Raw genomic sequence first — 19,457 nt, forward strand, 5'->3', positions numbered from 1 at the left:
TTCTTTAGCAGTTTATTTGTGGGCGGAGTTATAATTGTTTGATTTATTTAATTCACCATTTCTTTGTTCAAAATAAAACTATTTAGTTAGACTTTGAATTAACATTGATTATATATATGATTAAACTAACAATAATTAAAGTAAAAGCAAAAGTCCGTCAAATTAGCAACGACTACATTTAAGTTACCGTTTTTTATTTAATTACAACTTGGTTCTGATTTTGTACGAATGCTTTTCTGAATCACCCATCCCCAAGGGGTTAAACTACATCTAAATAAACTCTCTTAAAGTTTATTTTAAACAACAAATGAATTTATATTAGATTAAAATATCTTACGTATTGATGCTTGATATTTCTGTGAACTCGGTATTCGGAACGAAAGTCCACCAACCGATTCGTTTATTTTGTTATCAAAGGAAAGCGAATTCATATTAATTGAAAGTAAATTTAATATACTAAAAGATTTCTAAAAAATAGTGGTATCACAATTTCTTCATAATTATAACTTATGCTGGGAAAACAAGATAATATTAAAAAATATAGAAGGCTTTTAATTTTCAGAAAACGAAAAATTGCTGATTACCGAATTGAAAGGCTGATTTCTGTTCTACTTTTTTTTTCCAAAGAAGTAAATTATATTGATCTACCGGACTACATTTTAAGAGTTGTAGCATGTTAGTTTAAAGTTTACGATATTAGTGACATGATTTAAAATTTTTTCAGGCATTTGTCATATTTGAACATAATAAACTAAAAATGTATTTTAAAAAAATCAAATATCAACTAATGATATTTATATGTCCATTAAATTTCCTTTCTGTAACAATGACAGTTCCAATTGGTTTTAATAGAATTCATTTCAAAGTTTCATAAGTAATTTCGAACTTTCTGACACTACTGTATGTTATAAAAGACAATAAGTCTTAGAAGTCACTAATATTTAGTCACTTATATTCACATAAACCAAGCTGTAAATGAAATAGTTATAGCTGCAGTTTATTTTTTTGTCTGGTTCACTAACAGCTTTGCTATGTTTATAGTATATTTTCGACATTTTAAAGACATTCTATAGAAGTTATAGAAAAATAGAAAATATCCATTTAAAAAACTAGTTTCTGGATGAAATATATATTCCAAACAAAATAATTATTCCAAACAAAATAGTTATTAAGAAAAAAAAATTATTGTGAAAAGATCTCATTTAATTTTAAGATTATATTAATGTTAATTTCTTAAGTTATAAGAAATATCAAAAGCTATAGTTAACATTTGATTATTTTATTCATTTTTGTACCATATCAAAATAGGCTTCACTTATTTAATAAGTTTGATAAAGTGTTGAAAACTCCCATCAGCATAACTTAATTATATAAAAATAAAAGTAGCTCAGCAAAATTTGCATTGCATTTATAATTTTTTTTTCTTTTCAACAGTTTTTTATTAAAATTGTTTTTATCAAAAATTGTACTTTTTTAATAATTTCCTTTTTTAGAGTCAAATACTTCCAGTTTATGACACTGTTCCCAAGACGTCATTCAGCTGTACCGGTCGTACTTATGGCTACTATGCAGACCCAGAAGTTAATTGCCAAGTTTTCCACATTTGCCCTGGAGCATATGGAAATGGAAAATACTCTTTTCTGTGTCCAAACCAAACAGTTTTCAATCAAGCATATTTAGTTTGTGACCACCCTTACAACGTCGATTGTTCTACGGCTGATGGCCTTTATTCTGTCAACAACAATTTCTTCGCAGAAGAAAACGATTTTTAAAGAACTTGCTGTAATTGAACCTTTTAACTCGTTGCACTTCCTTTTGAGTTGGAACAAAAAGGATTAATGAAATCAAATTCATAAGATTGCTTTGTATGAAGTGATGTAACATAGTTCTAAAAGAAAGATTGACATTTCTTAAGCAATACCTTATTCATCATTGTCATCACCTTAATTACGTCAAATATTAAAACACAGAGCATTAAGTTCTACGGGATAAGCGTGTTGTTAGAAAAGAAATGCCTAATCTCACTTTCGAAAAGAAATCGAGATAAGTGGTTCCTCCTAAATGAGGGGTAATCTCGCTGCAGTAATTGTTATTACATATTGTGTTATTTATTTAATGTTAAGGAAGATGAGGTTAAGCGTTTTTTTATGCCTTGCCAATTTTTAAGAAGGTCATGTTTAAGACCAATTTTGAGATTAGGAATTACTAAAAAATTCATTTTTAAACTGTGAGCACATATTTTATTGTTGATTGTTTTGCATTTTTGTGTAGCAATTCATATGATTATTTTTTTGATATTTTAATTAATATATTTTAGCTTTAAGTAAACTGTTTGCTTTTATTTCTCTTATTGAAAATTTGTCTATGAAGTTATAGATGAAAATATGTTTCAACTATGTGTATATTTTTATTGAAAACCTATAGTTTTTTTTTAGTTTGTACATTAATTCCTATTCATTTAATTTTAAAACGTAGATACTGAAATTTTAAAGCATAATTTTATCTTCTCTTTCATTTCTAAATCATGATTAATACATTTAAATTAGAATATTTTTAAATTAACATAATTTACATTTTTAAAAATAATATAGTTCTAATATTTAAAGTCAAATTTCATTTTTATGAAGTTTGCATAAATTTTCTCTTAAATACGTGTGTTAGAAAGCTTAATTAGCCTGATAAATCAAAATAATAATCACTCTGATAATGAGAATAATATAATAATAAAATATAGTAAATGAATAAATAAATAATATAATAATAAAATGAAATGAATAATACAATAATAGATAAAAAAATAATACAATAAATGAATAATATAATAATAAAATGAAGCGAATAATACAATAATAAATGAAAAATAATACAATAAATGAATAATATAATTATAAAATTAATTAAAAAAATTTTTCTCCATAATGACTAAAATTGCGAGTTTTATTTTTCTCAGGTACTGACATGATTCTATCATACACGTGATTGTCTATGGACAGTTTTTGTTTTCATTAGAGTGTTCCGAAGATTTTTTTCGAATCTGTCTAGCGTTCTTTATGAATACGATCCACTTAGTGAAACGTTGCTTTAAACGCTTTATATTCCAAAAAAAAAAAAAAAAAAAAAAAATTAGTTTTATTTTCAGTTTAAAACAAATTAAACCGAATGTGTTTCTTTTCTGTTTTATGTTTAAACTTTTCGGGAAATAACAACGCAAGCAATTTGCTGCACAATGTTTTTGTACAATTATAAAGGGGATTCGGGGCAAATATTCAAAACTTTTTTGAAAATGCATGTATTGTTTTAAACTTTTGTATACTTTTGTAACATATATAATGTGTAGATAAACTGCTTACAAAACTTCTATGAGCAATTTTTAGAAAACGTTAACATTTAAAAAAATTTACAAATTGACGTTTTCAATGTTTGATTTAATTGAAAATATTATGCTTTAATATTTTGGAGTTTTCAGTTAATTTGTTATGAAACTGCTTACAAAACTTCAATGGGTAATTTTTAAAAATGTCAACATTTAAAAAAAATTTACAACTTGGCATTTTTCATGTTTAACTGAAAATCTGTTTCAATATTATAGGTAAATATTCTGGGGTTTTCAGTTTGTTTTTGGGTAAATTTGTCTATGGTTTAGTTTCTGTTCAATGTTTGTTAATATATTTGTGCTCAGTGTATTTTTTTCACAAAAAACTAGCAAGTTTCTATAATTAAAATCACACATCTATGATGACTTTTTAAAAAAAAATTTTTTTTTAATTGATTTTACAAATTTCCTGAGGAGAAATCATCAAAGAAAAAAATGAAACTTTGAGACATATCGTTTTATAAAATAGTGAAAAGGTTCCATTTAAGTTACAACATCATTTGAAATTTATAAGGAGGGGGGAGTCTTTAAATCTTGTTCGAATTTAGATAAAATAAACTAGTTTTTTACTATTTGGAAGTTAATTAATTCCATTATTTCTTAAAGGTTATAATAATAAAGAAAAAGCTCATGATTTTTGTATCCCGGACGTTTTAATAGACATATATTTATAATAAATGAATTATTTGAACGCAGGAATTTAATGTAAAACTTCCTTACAGATATTTTATTTCTTTATAAAAAATCATCACGATTGTTTGTTTCTTTTACTGTATTTATGTATTCAATAAAATTTATTGTTATGCTTGTAATACTTTTTTTGTCTCTTAATAAACGAACAGTATTTTTAAATTTTCCAAAAATCGACTTTAGCTTTTTCGGAAGCATAAACATTAAGCGTAAAGTGTCGAATGTTTTTTTCTTTCTTTTTTTTCGAAATTAGTTAACCTAATGAATGTTGTTAATTTATGAAAACTATATTTTAAGTAATAAAATCAGACAACAGTGTCTTTGAATTTACATTAGCCTACAAAATTTTGAATGGATTTGAAATTGCGAACTTTTTAAATCTCAGACCTTGAACCCTACCCAGCTTCAGATCTTAGGGTACCCCAGATTGTTAAATTAATTTAAAACTATATCAATATAATAATACTTCATTTCTCAATTCATTTATTCAAATTTTTTATTTGATTTAAATAAAATTCAAAATCCATCTGTGTTGAGTGCTGAAAAAATATAGAATATATAAGAAATACCAAGAGCAGGTATGAAAGAATTAAGATTGTTTAGTAACTTAAGGAAATGTCTACTGATATGCGAAACTAATTTTGTGCCATGTATCTTTTAATTATCATGAACGAGGATTAAGGGTCTGGATTGACACAGGAACCTCACTTTTCCTGAGCTAAGACAGCAACCGTGACACTGCGTGCTTGATTGTGTGAGTAATTTATGATCCAAATAAGTGTATGGTAGTAGTATACTTATTTTAAAACATTTTAAATTTAAGTTAAAATTTTCTTCTCTGAAAAGTATTTTAATATTAAGAATTTCCGTTACAAACACAAAATTAGATGTTAAATTTCATAATGTATTCTAGTGTGTATAGTGCATCTTTAATTTCTTACATTAAATTTCATAACAGAATTACTTTTCTAGCAAAATTTACGTTTTGAGCTATTTATAAAAGAAACAGTAAGTACTTTCAAATTGCATCAGGTCTTAAAGGGATAAATACTTGAAAGAGAAATAATTATATTGGGATGAAAAGCTTATTTAAGGATGTATAAATTACCTTGTTGTGATATTTTTAAACCCATAAGAATTTAATTTACTTTAAAATGTAAATTGTTTCCTACGAGCAGATTTTGATTTTTATGAATGATAATTAGTTCAGGGCTCGAAGAAAGTCAGAAATTTTACCCGTGCCCGAGGACGGCTTGTCCAACAATGTACCCGTCCTCCTTTGAAACTAACCTGTCGTTTCTAAATAAATAAAAATATAATTTTCTCCTATTTATTACTAACAATTATATAAATTGCACAATGAATTAGTAGTTACTAGGATTACAAATGCTAGGATAGCATTATACGGTAATAAAAGAAATACTAGGTTACTAATAGTAAAACCTATTATTTCTTTAATGAAATAATTTAAATAACAAAGGCCAAGTTATCTGTCAATTATCATGTCAATTTATCCGATGGTACTGCGTTTTTTAAATGAATCAAATACGACGTTTGCCAGTTCCACAATCAAGCCAATGATTTACAGAGGTTTCTGCACAGAAATCTGTAAGAGGTTTTTCATTTATTAAGACCAGCACGTAATGTGTGTTTTTTTTTTTTTTTTTTTTTTTTTTTTTTTTTTTTTTTTTGTAAGTTCATTGCTGAAAAGCCCCTTTCAACCGCTGCAGTACTCCCAGACAGAGAAAACATCAATTCCACCATGCGCAGTATGTTGCTGTATTTCGAGATTAGAGGGTCATTTTAGAAGTGAGGAGCTAGACTCTTGTAAGATAACAAAAATTGAAAATATATCACGAACATTAACGGGAAAATGGCCGTCCGCGCGGACGTTGGATTCGAGAAATTTGTTGTCCGCCGAGGACGGGCGGTTTTTCGAGCCCTGAATTAGTTTAAATAATTTGATTGTGTCTCATAGTTTTTTTTTCTTCAAAAACAGGGCTTTTTCACTACTTCTAAGTTAAAAGTTTCTTATGTTTATTTTAAGTTTATCCAAGAACTGTTCAACTAAGATTAAAATTTTTAGCTCCACTGAGATTAGTAGAATTATAGCGATTACATTTGCGGTAAGTAATATTATGATCAGTGGCCCCCATCCCTCCCAAGCTCTTGGGCGTATTCATCCCTAAAAAAAAATTTGCTAACTTCCCCCTTCTATGTTAGCTTCCATTTTGCTTTGCACCTGTAGTCAAGTTATGTATGCCTGAAAATGTCCAGTTGCTTCTTTTATTTATGTACTTAAAAAAAAATTCTCTCGTCTAAATTCTCCCCCCCCCAAAAAACTATTCGTTTTATTTAGTGTAAAAATCTCCCCCCCCCCAAGCTTTAAGTGGGCGCATCGTGCGCCAACCTTCCCCCCCTGATAGGGGCCCCTGATTATGATGTTGCATTCAATGAAAAATTTCTTTTGCTTCCCGACAATTTAAGTTTTAATAAAAAAGAACAAATTACATCAAATATAAATAATTCTTTATTTGCAGTCTTAATTATGCAGATGATCATAAATGCTTCAACCATTTACATTTCGAATACTTTAGACATATTAATAAACAATGCAAGCTTCAAAAAATTTAAAAGAAATAATCCATTTTTAATTAATTTTCCATGCAATCGCAAATAATGATGGAATTAGGTGATTACTATGCTACTGGCAAAGTTTGAAATCTGGCATTCTAAGAAATCCTTAGAAAGTGCTTGTGAGTTATGATGGCTAAAATTAGCCGGTAATGTCCGAAATGAAAGATTCTTATTTCATAAATTTAGGCATTCTAGAGAATATGCTAAACAAGAAACCGGCTAAGTATGAAATACATCTCCCATTCATTTCAAATGTAATAAAATGCAATTCAAATGTTATTCAAACTTTCCTTTTTGCAATGAGTAGATTAATTTTAATTTCTTACTTTTTATACGAAAATTTTGTTTAAACATTTTTGCTTTTTTACACATATAAAATAAATTTTTTAATAGCACTCTCATTATTTTTCAGAATTATATTTGTATTTTTTTAGAAATGTATGTCACGTGGTACTATAGACTTATGAGGATCTTTTACATACTTTGCCTAAATAGCATTTGTCATTCTACAAAATGCCTAGGTATTTCAACAATGCCAAAGGAATGTATGTAATAATTCATACTTTGTCGCAAAACGTACATTCGGCATTATATACAATGCCTGAACATTGTATAGAATGCCGGTATTTCATACTTTGCCGGTAATAACTATATAAAGTAAGAATGATTTGAAACTAAAGTTGCACGAGTACAAAAAAAATGGACAAATTGCTAACCTATTAATTAGGTTATTTGATTAATAATATTCGTCAATTACTCAAAAAATTGGGGTATTCGTTTACTGTGCATTAGTTAACTCTTTGTCACAGAATTTTTATTAAGCATATATTCATATCTTTTCATTATTTCATATTAATTTAAATCAAAATAAGTGAAGAATATTTTATTTAGCATTTTGATAATTTATGGTTAGGAAATGCAGCATACTTTTTCTACGTTAAAGATAAAATCCAGATAATTCCAAACACGGCTTACTTCCAAACAATTTATCGAATTTGCTTTTATTAGTAGTCTTTTAGATCTAAGAGAAACTTATTTATCAATGAAATGACTTTAATTTTTTAAAAAATCGACTATTGATAAATTTTTTGAATATAAATGAATTTTTTTTATCAAACTACATTTTTTGGATTTTATATTTTAATACAAATATAATTCCAACAATCTAACAGATTTTTTCAGTAACTATTAGACTTTTTCATGATTAAAAGATACCAAATTATATTTCGGCTTGCAATTAAAGTGTCAAGAAAAATACATAAAAAGATACACCGGGGTCTTATCTGCGTCAAAGGGTTAATTAAACTATTGGATTAATATATACAGATAAGCTCCGTTATTCTGTTGTTTAACAAAAATAAATTAGTTTATTTAAATTATATAACGCAACTGAACGTTATAATTAATCTTTTTTAAAGTAATTTAGGGCTACGAAATTAAATTAAGGTCCCTTCAGAATAAGACATCACTGAAAATAATTTATAACAACCAACTTTACGAACCAACCTTAATTGAGTTTATAATTTAGACTACAAAATAATTAAAATTCTTACTTTACGAACGTTTCAGTAAGTTGAGCACCTTTCATTTATTTACACGGCCGCATTTATTTCTCTAATAGTGTCTACGAGCTATCAGTAGCTTAAGAGTCGAACATGTTATCAGGTGTTGATAAGTTTCAGTTCTATTTATTACTTGCGATTTCACATGATTGCTGAATGTGAAAACATCACTAATAGATTATGAAAAGGTAAATATCATAGTTTATGAGCCGAAAATTTATAGTTAAAATACCCTTTTACTAATAAAACAGAAATTAACTAAGCATTGAATTAATTCCATTTGTTTGGAGTGAAAAATGTAAGGCTTTCAGTATCAAGAATAATAAAACTGATATGGATTTGTTTTCTATTGACACTGAAGGTAAGTACTTGTACATTTGTGTTCTTTTTAAAGTGAATTTATGTGTAGTTGATGCTTGGTTACATGAATTAATTGGGACAGGATCTACTTCAAATAAATGAAAGATTTGAATTATAAAGAAAACATAATTTTTAAATCTATTTTCATGAAAGAAGTCTGAAAATTGAATTTTTTTTTTAAATAATTGCAATAAAGTATTTTAATTTAATTTTAACATGAATAGTTTACACATGTCTTTTTGCTAGATAATTATAAAATTAAATATTAATTTTAAACTACATTTGCTCTATAGTATTAGATATCGGTACTAAATGGCACTTTTTTTTGCATAAAATATTTTATATTCGTCGTTGAACAGCGGGATTTACAACTGCTGCAGTTGGCCCAATTTTGGATTTACAACTGCTAATGTTCAACTCCGTAGCCTAGCAATTTTGAACCAATTCAGAAGACAAGGAAACTCCTGGATCAGTACCCCCAAGAGGTAATGATTTGTTTTGGGAACATGGAGGAATTTGCGACACGATAGATTTAACGTCACCATTTACTACACGGGGAGTCTTGGGCCGGCCTAGGATCGAATCCACGAACTCTGGACATGGACCCAGTGCCCTACCACCCAGGTTATCCCGGCCCTTGTATAAAATCTTTGTACAAATCAACATCTAATTCTGAATCATTAACTGCTTTCATTAATATTTGAAGTTGATTTATGTTGCTTTATAAGCTTTGTAGGGCTTTCTTCCGATTACATTTGCAAATTATAATTTTCTTGCTAATCCATGATCTACGATATTTTGTTTTATTTCCAAAGATAACGCTACTGTTTGGGTGAAGCCATTGTGATCAAATCTAACTAGGCAATAATAATAAGACAGATGAAATAATAAAAATTACGCTTATTAGATTTATTTAGTAAAATTAAAGCATGAAGCAGCCAACATTACGAGTGAAAGTTTTTACTCAGGATACCCGCAACAAGAAAAATTTAAAAAGTAGTAGAGAGATTGAAGAAACAATTTTTTTTTTCCATCCACCAAAGCAGATTTCTAATTCAACAGATATTATTATAATGTTAAAACTGGACAACATAATTCTTAAAGTGTAAGTAAAATGGAAAAATTAAAAATTTCCTATAACCTTTTTTAACATTTGTCTCCCAGTTTTAAATTCTCTCCTGTTACTCACATAAGATGATTAGTTGGATATTTGCAACAAATCGCATTGTTGTGTCTAATCATGTGGTTGTGCATGGCTTATTGAAGTTATAACTTTAAGGCTTAGATATAACTATCGAGGTATTATATTATTCTAATATTAGTCCTTACTTGGGTTTATTATCACGCTGAGTTAATTTTTAGATCAGTTCTTATAGGATACCTGCAAGGCACGTCACGTGGGTGTGTCAAACCTTATTGGCAGATCTACACATGACGTCGTTTGCAGATATCCAATTCTATGTAGTCTGTACACAAGTAGTATGTCAAGATAGTGTTTATTTTGAAAAACCCAAACAAAGCTAAATTATAACAGTATGTTATTAAAATTGAAAAAAGAAAAAAAAGGGGAAAGAAAAAAAACTTCGGTTAACAGGTGTAGCCGGATACAAGAAGTACGCATAATCAAGGTTTTAATCTACTTGAAATCTCGTTAGGAGTCATCGTTTTCCGATTGTTTTCAATTTGTTATATTACTGGGTTTTAGTCTAATTTTTTTTTTGTTTAATAATTCAATTTATATGTAAGCAGAATTTGCAAAGAATTGATTCGAAAAATTTTTTCAAAATTGCTTTTATTTTTTATAAAAAAAAAAGTATGAATTTTTTTTTTGCTATTAGTATATTTAACTATTTTTATTTCTAAACTATTTTTTCCACATAAACTTTATTTTCAGACAAAAAGGCTTGCTGTATTTTTTTTTAATCAAAAATAACTGGAAACGTTATATAACGTAAATTTTCTAATCTGCTGTTCTTCTTAAGAAAAAAATCATAGTTTTACTCAAGTTATTAAAATGTCTTCAAGATAAAACTATAGCAAAAATAATGATAATGTCTGATTATATGAACATAGTTCCAAACAGCTATTTAAGTTTAAATAATTTAAAATACTCATGATTTTTTTTCAAAAATGGAAATTGATTAATGTATAGATTTACTGAATTAACCAGATATAAGAGACGTTAAATGCAGAACATTTCAATTATAGCATACTTTCAATAAATATATTAACTAAAGTTTTTAAATCGAAAGAGAGTTGCGGCAAAGTAGTCTAGGTTATAACCCTTTGTTTCCACTAGCATGCTTAAGCTCTCTTAAGGTACACGTGAGTTCACATAAACCTTTCTATTTTTCCAAACGTTTAAGTTTACGTAACCAGCTAGAAGAAACAGGGTATAATACCTTGTTTCTACTAGTATGTTTAAGCTGTTTTAAGATGCATTTGAACTTTATCAAACTGTTTTTCCAAACGTTTAAGCTTTCTTAACCGGCTTGTGGAAACAGAGTATTATACCTTGCTTCCACTAGTATAAGCTGCCTTAAGATACTCTTGAGCTTTCTTAAACCGTTTTTCCAAACGTTTAAGCTTTCTTAATCGGCTTGTGGAAACAGAGTATTATACCTTGCTTCCACTAGTATAAGCTGCCTTAAGGTACTCTTGAGCTTTCTTAAACCGTTTTTTCAAACGTTTAAGCTTTCCTAACCGGCTTGTGAAAACAGAGTATTATACCTTGCTTCCATTAGTATACGCTGTCTTAAGGTACTCTTGAGCTTTCTTAAACCATTTTTCTAAACATTCAAGCTTTCCTAACCGGCTTCTGGAAACAGAGTATTATACCTTGCTTCCATTAGTATACGCTGTCTTAAGGTACTCTTGAGCTTTCTTAAACCATTTTTCCAAACGTTTAAGCTTTCCTAACCGGCTTGTGAAAACAGAGTATTATACCTTGCTTCCATTAGTATACGCTGTCTTAAGGTACTCTTGAGCTTTCTTAAACCATTTTTCCAAACATTCAAGCTTTCCTAACCGGCTTCTGGAAACAGAGTATTATACCTTGCTTCCATTAGTATACGCTGTCTTAAGGTACTCTTGAGCTTTCTTAAACCATTTTTCCAAACGTTTAAGCTTTCCTAACCGGCTTGTGAAAACAGAGTATTATACCTTGCTTCCATTAGTATACGCTGTCTTAAGGTACTCTTGAGCTTTCTTAAACCATTTTTCCAAACATTCAAGCTTTCCTAACCGGCTTCTGGAAACAGAGTATTATACCTTGCTTACACTAGTATAAGCTGCCTTAAGGTACTCTTGAGTTTTCTTAAACCGTTTTTTCAAACGTTTCAGCTTTCTTAATCGGCTAATGGAAACAAGGTATTATACCTTGCTTCCACGAGCATAAGCTGTTTTAACGTACACTTTGCGCTTCTTTAAATCGTTTTTCAAACGTTTAAGCTTTCTTTACCGGCTTGTGGAAATAGGGTATTAGGGGTTGCGAAAGAGAGCGGTAACGGAATCAGGAGCAAGACTCGGAAAAGTTTCCTTCAAATCTTGCATTCTTACTTCAGATCTAAATAATCAAGTTAGCGGTATCGAATTACATTTCATTTTTTTTAAAACCAGCCAGGGAACAAGTAGTTACTAGTTACTCCAAAGTTGCGTATATTATTTAAAAACCGATTCAGCTGTATGAATATAAAGATACAAAATTTTTATGTGGTTGTAATTCCTTTTTTAAATCAAAATATCTTCTAAAGAAGGAACCAAGCTGTTCTGTTATATCAGAAAATTAATAGTTTTTTGGGAGTATAATAATCTAAATAACTAGATAAAAGTGCGAAGTATAGTATTCATCTTTTTTTAAACGCTAATTAGTTTGCAAAACTGTACAGCATTATACCTGAACTTGTATTATGTATATAAAGTAATACAAGTTCAGATTAATGCTTTATGCAAGGAAAAAAAATGAAAATCTTTAATTATTGGATTTGGAATAAAGATATCTAAATGCTAGTGCGACGAAATTTTTTTTAGTTTCTTTTCGATAAATGCTAGCTCTCAGTTAATCACAAATCATTACCCGTGTGCCGTAACTCTAAAAATTGTTAAGATATAAGGACTCAAATCATATTTAACTGGCACAAATTAGGTTACTAAATATTTAAATTAAATTTTTTTTTAAATTCAATTTGGTAAATTATTTTTTTTTCCTGGAGGAGAAATTGAGAGGTAAAGAGTTACAAGTTAGTTTTTAAAAACACGGTTTATTGCCAATCTTTTCTTATTTAATAAATTTTTCATTTTCATTCCAGAAGATAATTACGAAGCTTTCACGCTTGATCCTGCCACTGAAAACAACTTCTTCTCTACGTCAGCTACTACACGTACATCACTACACTACATCTCCATTTCCCTTTACAAAATCATTACGATTTCGTTGCTTGCTTTTACCTTCATCATCATTGTCATACTTTTCTTCTTTACCAAAAAATGTGAAGGCATATGCAAACTCTCATCTTGTCAGAGGACTGTTAGCGAAAACTACGTAACTGTGCCAAGTGAAGAATCCTTGGAAAGAGATATCAGACACTATGGACGCCATATTTCGAACAGAGATGAATTGAGTTCTATTTTGGACATTCCATCAAATGTATACGATGTCCGACAGTCATGGAATGATTCAGAATATGATAACTTATCTCTGAATCCAGCCCTCAATGACAGCGATATGATAGATTCACCACCAGATTACGAACCCCCTCCGCCATATGAATCCCATTGCGCAACTGGGATAAAAAGTAAAGTCTTACAAGTTTAAAATACATTGACTTATACAATGTTATAGTGACGCAATACATTGACTTATACAATGTTATAGTGATGCAATACATTGACTTATACAATGTTATAGAGTAGCAATGTTATAGTGACGAAATGATGCGTGCAACGCCACGCTTCGAACGCTCTCCATCATTAGAATTCTTGTGTATAAATAGAATAAAAATTAATACCTTAAAATTTTAGGATCCATTGACTCTTACGTGTCTTGTAGTGTTGCAATATATGCAACAGAAGATTGCGAACACCTTCCATTGTACGATTTTTCTTAAACAGCTAAAATAGAAGGCAGTATCGGAAAAGAGAATCTATTTACTGTTAAATTCTTTTCAATAATAAAATTATAATACAATATATGTAACACCAGATTACGAACATCTTCCACTCTTATAGTTACTGCAATTAAAATAAATGAAAACAATAGCTGAAAATATTTGAATCTATCTGCTTTTATATGATTGGTAATGCTAAAATGGCGATATAATTATTTAAAACTGTAGAGAATGGGTCTAAAATAATTTAAAACTTTCTATTTAAACCAATGATAAAATCAGATTTTAAATTCAAATCTTTCCTTACAATTTTGGTTAATTCGAAATATAATTTAAAAAGAAATCAAAAATGTCTTCTTTTTTTAAAAAATATTTTTCTGCCAATTTCAAAATGAAAGGTTTTAAAAACAATGTAAAATTAGCTATTTAAGCAAACAATTATCACAAATGTTTCTAAAAATCCTTTCCAACAGCGTGTGAGCAAATTAAGTGATTTGGCGTAATTTAGTGATGAACCAAACTTTTCCCAAAGATGACATTTTTACATTTAAACAATCTGTTGCATTATTTTTAGATAGGTACTTTAAAAGTTTTCAGAATTTCCACTTGTTAATAGCACAATACCCAGAAAACTTATAAATTGTCAACCAAAAACTGATTGTGTCCCCAGGCCCATAATGGATAAACTAAGTAAGAAAATGCAATCAAAAATTCATATATTGAAATAAAGATATAGTCAGAACATTCTAATAAGGATAATAAGGACACGTCCTCAGTCCACATATAAGAAATATAAATATAAAAGATAAAGTTACAGTCAGAATAACCAAATCTAAATGAAATAAAATATAAACTTATTTTCAACACTAGTATGTATTAATCTCTAAGATAATATGCAATGCCATTTGGTTTTATCTTATTAGTAGTACAAAATAATACGTTAAATATCATCTATTTTTATTTAAATGGTGGTATTTATGATAACTTATCTGTTCTTTTTCAAAAGTAGGTACTAATATAAATTAACTTCTTTTAAACAATGCTTATAAAATGTAAGACATAATTTTTTTTTATTAACACATTGTTGACGAGTTAATTTGTCATTGCACTTGTATTATCTATTTCAATTTCTCAATTATCCAAGAGCGATATAGAATATTCCGAAGTTTAATTTCATTTTATTCAATATAAATTACTTTTTTTTTGCAGTTTGTAGTGAAGTGTGCTTCTTCTTTTTTAATTTTTTTTAAAAATTTATTTTAAGGTAGACTAGTGCGATACAAAAAAATAAAACAGTTTCTAATTAATTTCTAGCTACTACTTTTAATCGTTAGTATAGAAAAGAAACAGTAACGGGTAAGTAACAGGTTCTAACGAAGCTAATTTTTCGAATTTAATGGGGTACATATCTTCGTGGGTCTGTCAATGGATGCAATGACGTCCCTGTGACTGCAACTGAGCGTTAACAGAAATAACGTATTTGAAATCACGTATAAATATTATTTAAACTAGCCCATTTCAAAAATAGATTTATTCAAACTTTTACATGCAAATGGACGTATGCTATTTCAAAGAAAGGGAACATATTTTCGATGTACTCAATTTCTTAGAAGAAATAAGAGAGCATTAAACAAATACAAAATTTCAAATATTTGATAATTTTGTATTTTATAAATTAAATATTCGCTGTCGAAAAAGCATAAAAAGTTGAAGGTTAAATGAACAAATTTGAAAAAAAATGTTTTGGAATAACAAACTGGCTCGTGTATACATAAATAAATATTTTTTAATTAAATAATTTGTTTAATGTTTTGGAATAACAAACTAATTCATGTGTACATAATCAAATATTTTTTTTTAATTATTCCTTTACATTTAGTGTAAACCAATTTCTCATACAAAATCATTTTGAGCATAGGTAGTGTGGGGGGGTGGAATTATTGATTATGCTAACCTTCATATAACAAAAGATAGCTCGTGTTTGAATCAAGTCAGCATGTCTTATATACCAGTGAATTGATGTTTAATATTTGTAGTGGTAGTTACGCCCCAGTATAAACTAATCTCTTGTAAAGTTTGTCTCCTTAAAGTAGTTATTACAATTTCAATGTAGTCACTACATTTAAAGAAAAGTAGTTATAGTTAACTACATTTGTAACAAAGTACTTGCAGCAAACTGCAAAAATAATGCAGTTTTTACGACCATTGGTTTTGTTACGTATCAGCTGTTGTGATCTATTTTCATGACTTCACTGATTCTAACAGATCATGCATGTAAATATATGTACTAAATGTTGTAGTAATAAATAGTTGGTAGTTGATGATTATTTTCTTTCTTAATGAAATAATAATAATAAAAAAATTTTATATTTTTATACCATCATTTCAAATTTTCCGGATAAGTAGAAAACGTAATAATCATTGGCTTCACCTCTGAAAAAGCTTATTTAAACATTTTAGCACTATTCCTAGTCACTAAAATGTAATAAAATTTGCAGATGAAATATTTTTTTAAATCAAAAATTATAATTATATGCATATATGTAATTATAAAAATATACATATTTTTCTTAAAGTATTAGTTTTGAAATTTTATCTTATTAATTTTTTCTTATAAAATTATACTATCATGTATATTTCTTTAGCAAAAATAGAATAAAAATAAATGGTTAACAAACATAGAAAAAAATCCAACAAATAATAAAAATAAGAGCAAATTATAATGGAAGATGTGACGACTAATTTAGTTTCACTAATCTCCACGAGATAGCAGCACTAAGGAATTGAATAAAATCATCATATGTGCAATATATAAATAAGAGTTTTGAGGATATGTAGAATTTATACGATTCTTTCAAATGTATACATATTTTTCTTGATCTGAACTACTTTTTGATGCCCATAGAACAATGTACTCAAAGAAAACATTTTGAGTCGGGTTTTTTTTCTACTTATTTAATTTGCTGAACTTATACTATTTTTATCATCATGAGCAAAGGCAAAGAACAGACATTAACATTTTTGGAAATTTTGACAAAAAAACCATTTTTGACAATTTCTTTTTTATCATATTAAAAATATTGTGATTAACAATTCAAATGTATACGAAGAATAAATAAACATTGTATTTTACTTGCACTTAAAGATTTTTTAAAACATGTACAGATGTCTTCCTATTTCTGATTTTTTAGAAACATAATAGAATTAGGGACTTGCACTTAAGAAGATCACGAACACCCACACCATGTGACCAATGACGTCAAAGCCAACCTACAGTTTTTAAGCAATTTTCTCTACATAAGTTAGAATGTTAATTAACGTGAAGTTACTTAAATGCAGCGCCGTATCGCACATCGAATTTGTTGAAATATAATTTTTTCTCGGCTACGTCTTTCAATTAGCTTAGATTAATTATCTATGTATTATATTGTAACCGTGATATATTTCTTGTTTTGTGTACCTTGCAACTTCGTTGCATAATTAGTCTGTTTGTTTATGTTCTACGTGGCTTTGTGCCTGCCTTCGTGTTAAGTAAAAAATATATGGTGAAAGAATCGAAATCTTTGTGAAAGAATATAGAATGTGGCAAAAAGATAATTGATACTTTACTGACTTGGCTTATTCGAAGTGGAGTGGAAAGAACAATTGCTAATGTAAACAAATGCCACGTTTCAACAACTAATCAGCATCGAGATACTCACACTATGCCACTTGCAGGTATCTCATCCGAAATGTTGGACGTATATGAAAGTTTTAAAATTGTATGAGTCTTATGAAGAAACTGTTATACAATGAAAAACTTCATATTTGGGCCAAATAATTTTAAAATCGAATTGTAAAAATATTCTGCGGATAGGAGTTTGACTCGAAAATTTCATTTGCGTTGGCAAACTTCATTGCAGTTAATCTTACAGAGAATGTATAGTGGTCTGATCCGAAAGAAAAAATTAGATTTTTGATTTCGATTTTTTTCTACACTAAAAGGCGGATTTTAGATTTTTTATTATTATTATTTTTTTTATTTATTATTTTTTGAAACTTTAACAACAAAATTCATTTTTGACAAAAAATTTTTAATATCCAATTCAATACTCCCAGAGGTATTTTATTTTATTTTATAACCGTCGACCCAATTTTTGGGTTTACGACTACTATTTTTCAACTCCGTAGTTTTGTATTTTTAAGCTTAATCCAGAAGACAAGGGAACTCCTGGATCAAGTATTGGGAGAAATTTGCCTCAGTGGAGGACTTTTTGATGGAACTGACCCGCATTTGCGTTACATGGAGAGGAAGACCACGAGAACCTCCCACGGTTAGCCTGACGGTAAGGGGATTCTAACCCATGTCCGTCTACCACTGATGATATTTCATGTCAGCACTGTGGTCGGTGCAAGCCGGATGCGGAATTTGTATCGACCAGCCATCGCCAGGATAGAACCCCGGCTCACCTCATTGGAAGGCGAACCTTCTATCCCCTGAGCCATCGCGGCTCTCCCAGAGGTTATGGAAACTTGGTTAACTTTGTGACCCCACTAGATTTAACGTACAACAGTCAAAATTTAATCGATGAGAAAATTTAATTGTAGCTAAGAATTTCCACAAATGGAACAATGCGTTTAAACATTTTAAGTTTTTAAAGTATCATCGCACTTTTTTTTCTATATGAACTTCAAACTTCATATAGATGAAATCTGTCTGAATTGATCTTTAACCCATTAATGGTTAGTAACAAAAAGGGGGTCTTTATATGAAAAACACCTACGTGAAAAAATTGCTAGCACGTGTTTTGTTTTTTTCCCATTGGATGTATCTTTCTGTTGACTTCTACTTTACCTTCAAAAATGTATTGTATCTTAGATTTATAATTGTTCTGGTTACTCATTACCAGCCTGGGTGGGCTTTCACTAATTCATTGGATTTGATACGACTCAAAGATATAGGATAATGATATGGCTAGGCCATACCTGCGGGAGATTTTATTTTCATATTTAAAGTGGTAGTAAATATATACTATTTTTTCTTTTATAAATTTAATTTTTAAATGATTTTGTTCACCACTAATCTTACAAAAATTAATCTTATATATTAATATGCGTTACTATCATGGTTGTCAAAACATACTACAACTTCAAAGATATATAGGACCTCCCAGAATACAACAAAACAGAATCGATGAATCGGTTAGTGGCGCTTCGCGCCAAACGCCGAGATAACCCCAATATCCAGCATCCAGCATGGTTGTCAACTTAATTTTTTTCTAATACAACGTATTTGTTTGTTTAAAATTGAAGTTTTAATTCCATTTTAATACCACTGGGAAAAATGATAGTGGAAGAGATTAAAAGTTGGCAGGTCTGGGCTAGGCATACAGTCTAGTATATAAATAATAGTCCATAGAATAATAATGGTAAAACAGGAGCACAGCCGGTTGACCCATCTGTCCTGCAGCTTTTGTTTTGTTGCTCCCCGCTTGCACCAGTCTGATATATATGAAGGGTAATAAAATGGAAAAAGTTAGAGCAAAATATTTACACTATTTTCGATACTTCTGGGATAGTATGCTATACGATAAGAAAAAAAAGTTTCTAATTGGCTGTGTGTTATATTTTCAGTTAAGAATTCTTTGCTGAAGATATCATTACATTTTGCCTTGTCACATTTTTCTACATTATTAAAAAAAAAATTGGCATTCAACGAGGCAATATATTGAGAGAGTTTTAAAAGATTAA

The 19,457-nt window shown here is 28.9% G+C and overlaps 2 protein-coding genes across 3 annotated transcripts in view; both read left to right on the top strand.

Annotated features, from left to right (window-relative positions):
• LOC107437515 (U-scoloptoxin(01)-Cw1a) overlaps positions 1-3,796 on the top strand; it is a 29,099-nt gene extending 25,303 nt beyond the window's left edge. For both annotated transcript variants that reach the window (XM_071184150.2, XM_016049587.4), the window contains exon 4: positions 1,494-3,796. In XM_071184150.2, coding sequence (XP_071040251.2) covers positions 1,494-1,772 — 279 coding nt within the window. In that variant the 3' untranslated portion in view covers positions 1,773-3,796. The remainder of the gene's footprint in view (positions 1-1,493) is intronic.
• A 4,524-nt stretch (positions 3,797-8,320) lies between these two features.
• Positions 8,321-13,808, top strand: LOC107439469 (uncharacterized). The gene is made up of 2 exons (XM_016052126.4): positions 8,321-8,623; positions 12,930-13,808. The coding sequence occupies exons 1-2, from the start codon at positions 8,596-8,598 to the stop codon at positions 13,433-13,435; spliced, it is 534 nt and encodes a 177-aa protein (XP_015907612.3). The 5' UTR covers positions 8,321-8,595; the 3' UTR covers positions 13,436-13,808.
• Positions 13,809-19,457: the final 5,649 nt, after the last annotated feature.

The sequence above is a fragment of the Parasteatoda tepidariorum genome, chromosome 10, assembly GCF_982258835.1.
Source record: "Parasteatoda tepidariorum strain Cologne lab strain chromosome 10, Ptep-v5.0, whole genome shotgun sequence".
Taxonomy (NCBI): Eukaryota; Metazoa; Arthropoda; class Arachnida; order Araneae; family Theridiidae; genus Parasteatoda; species Parasteatoda tepidariorum.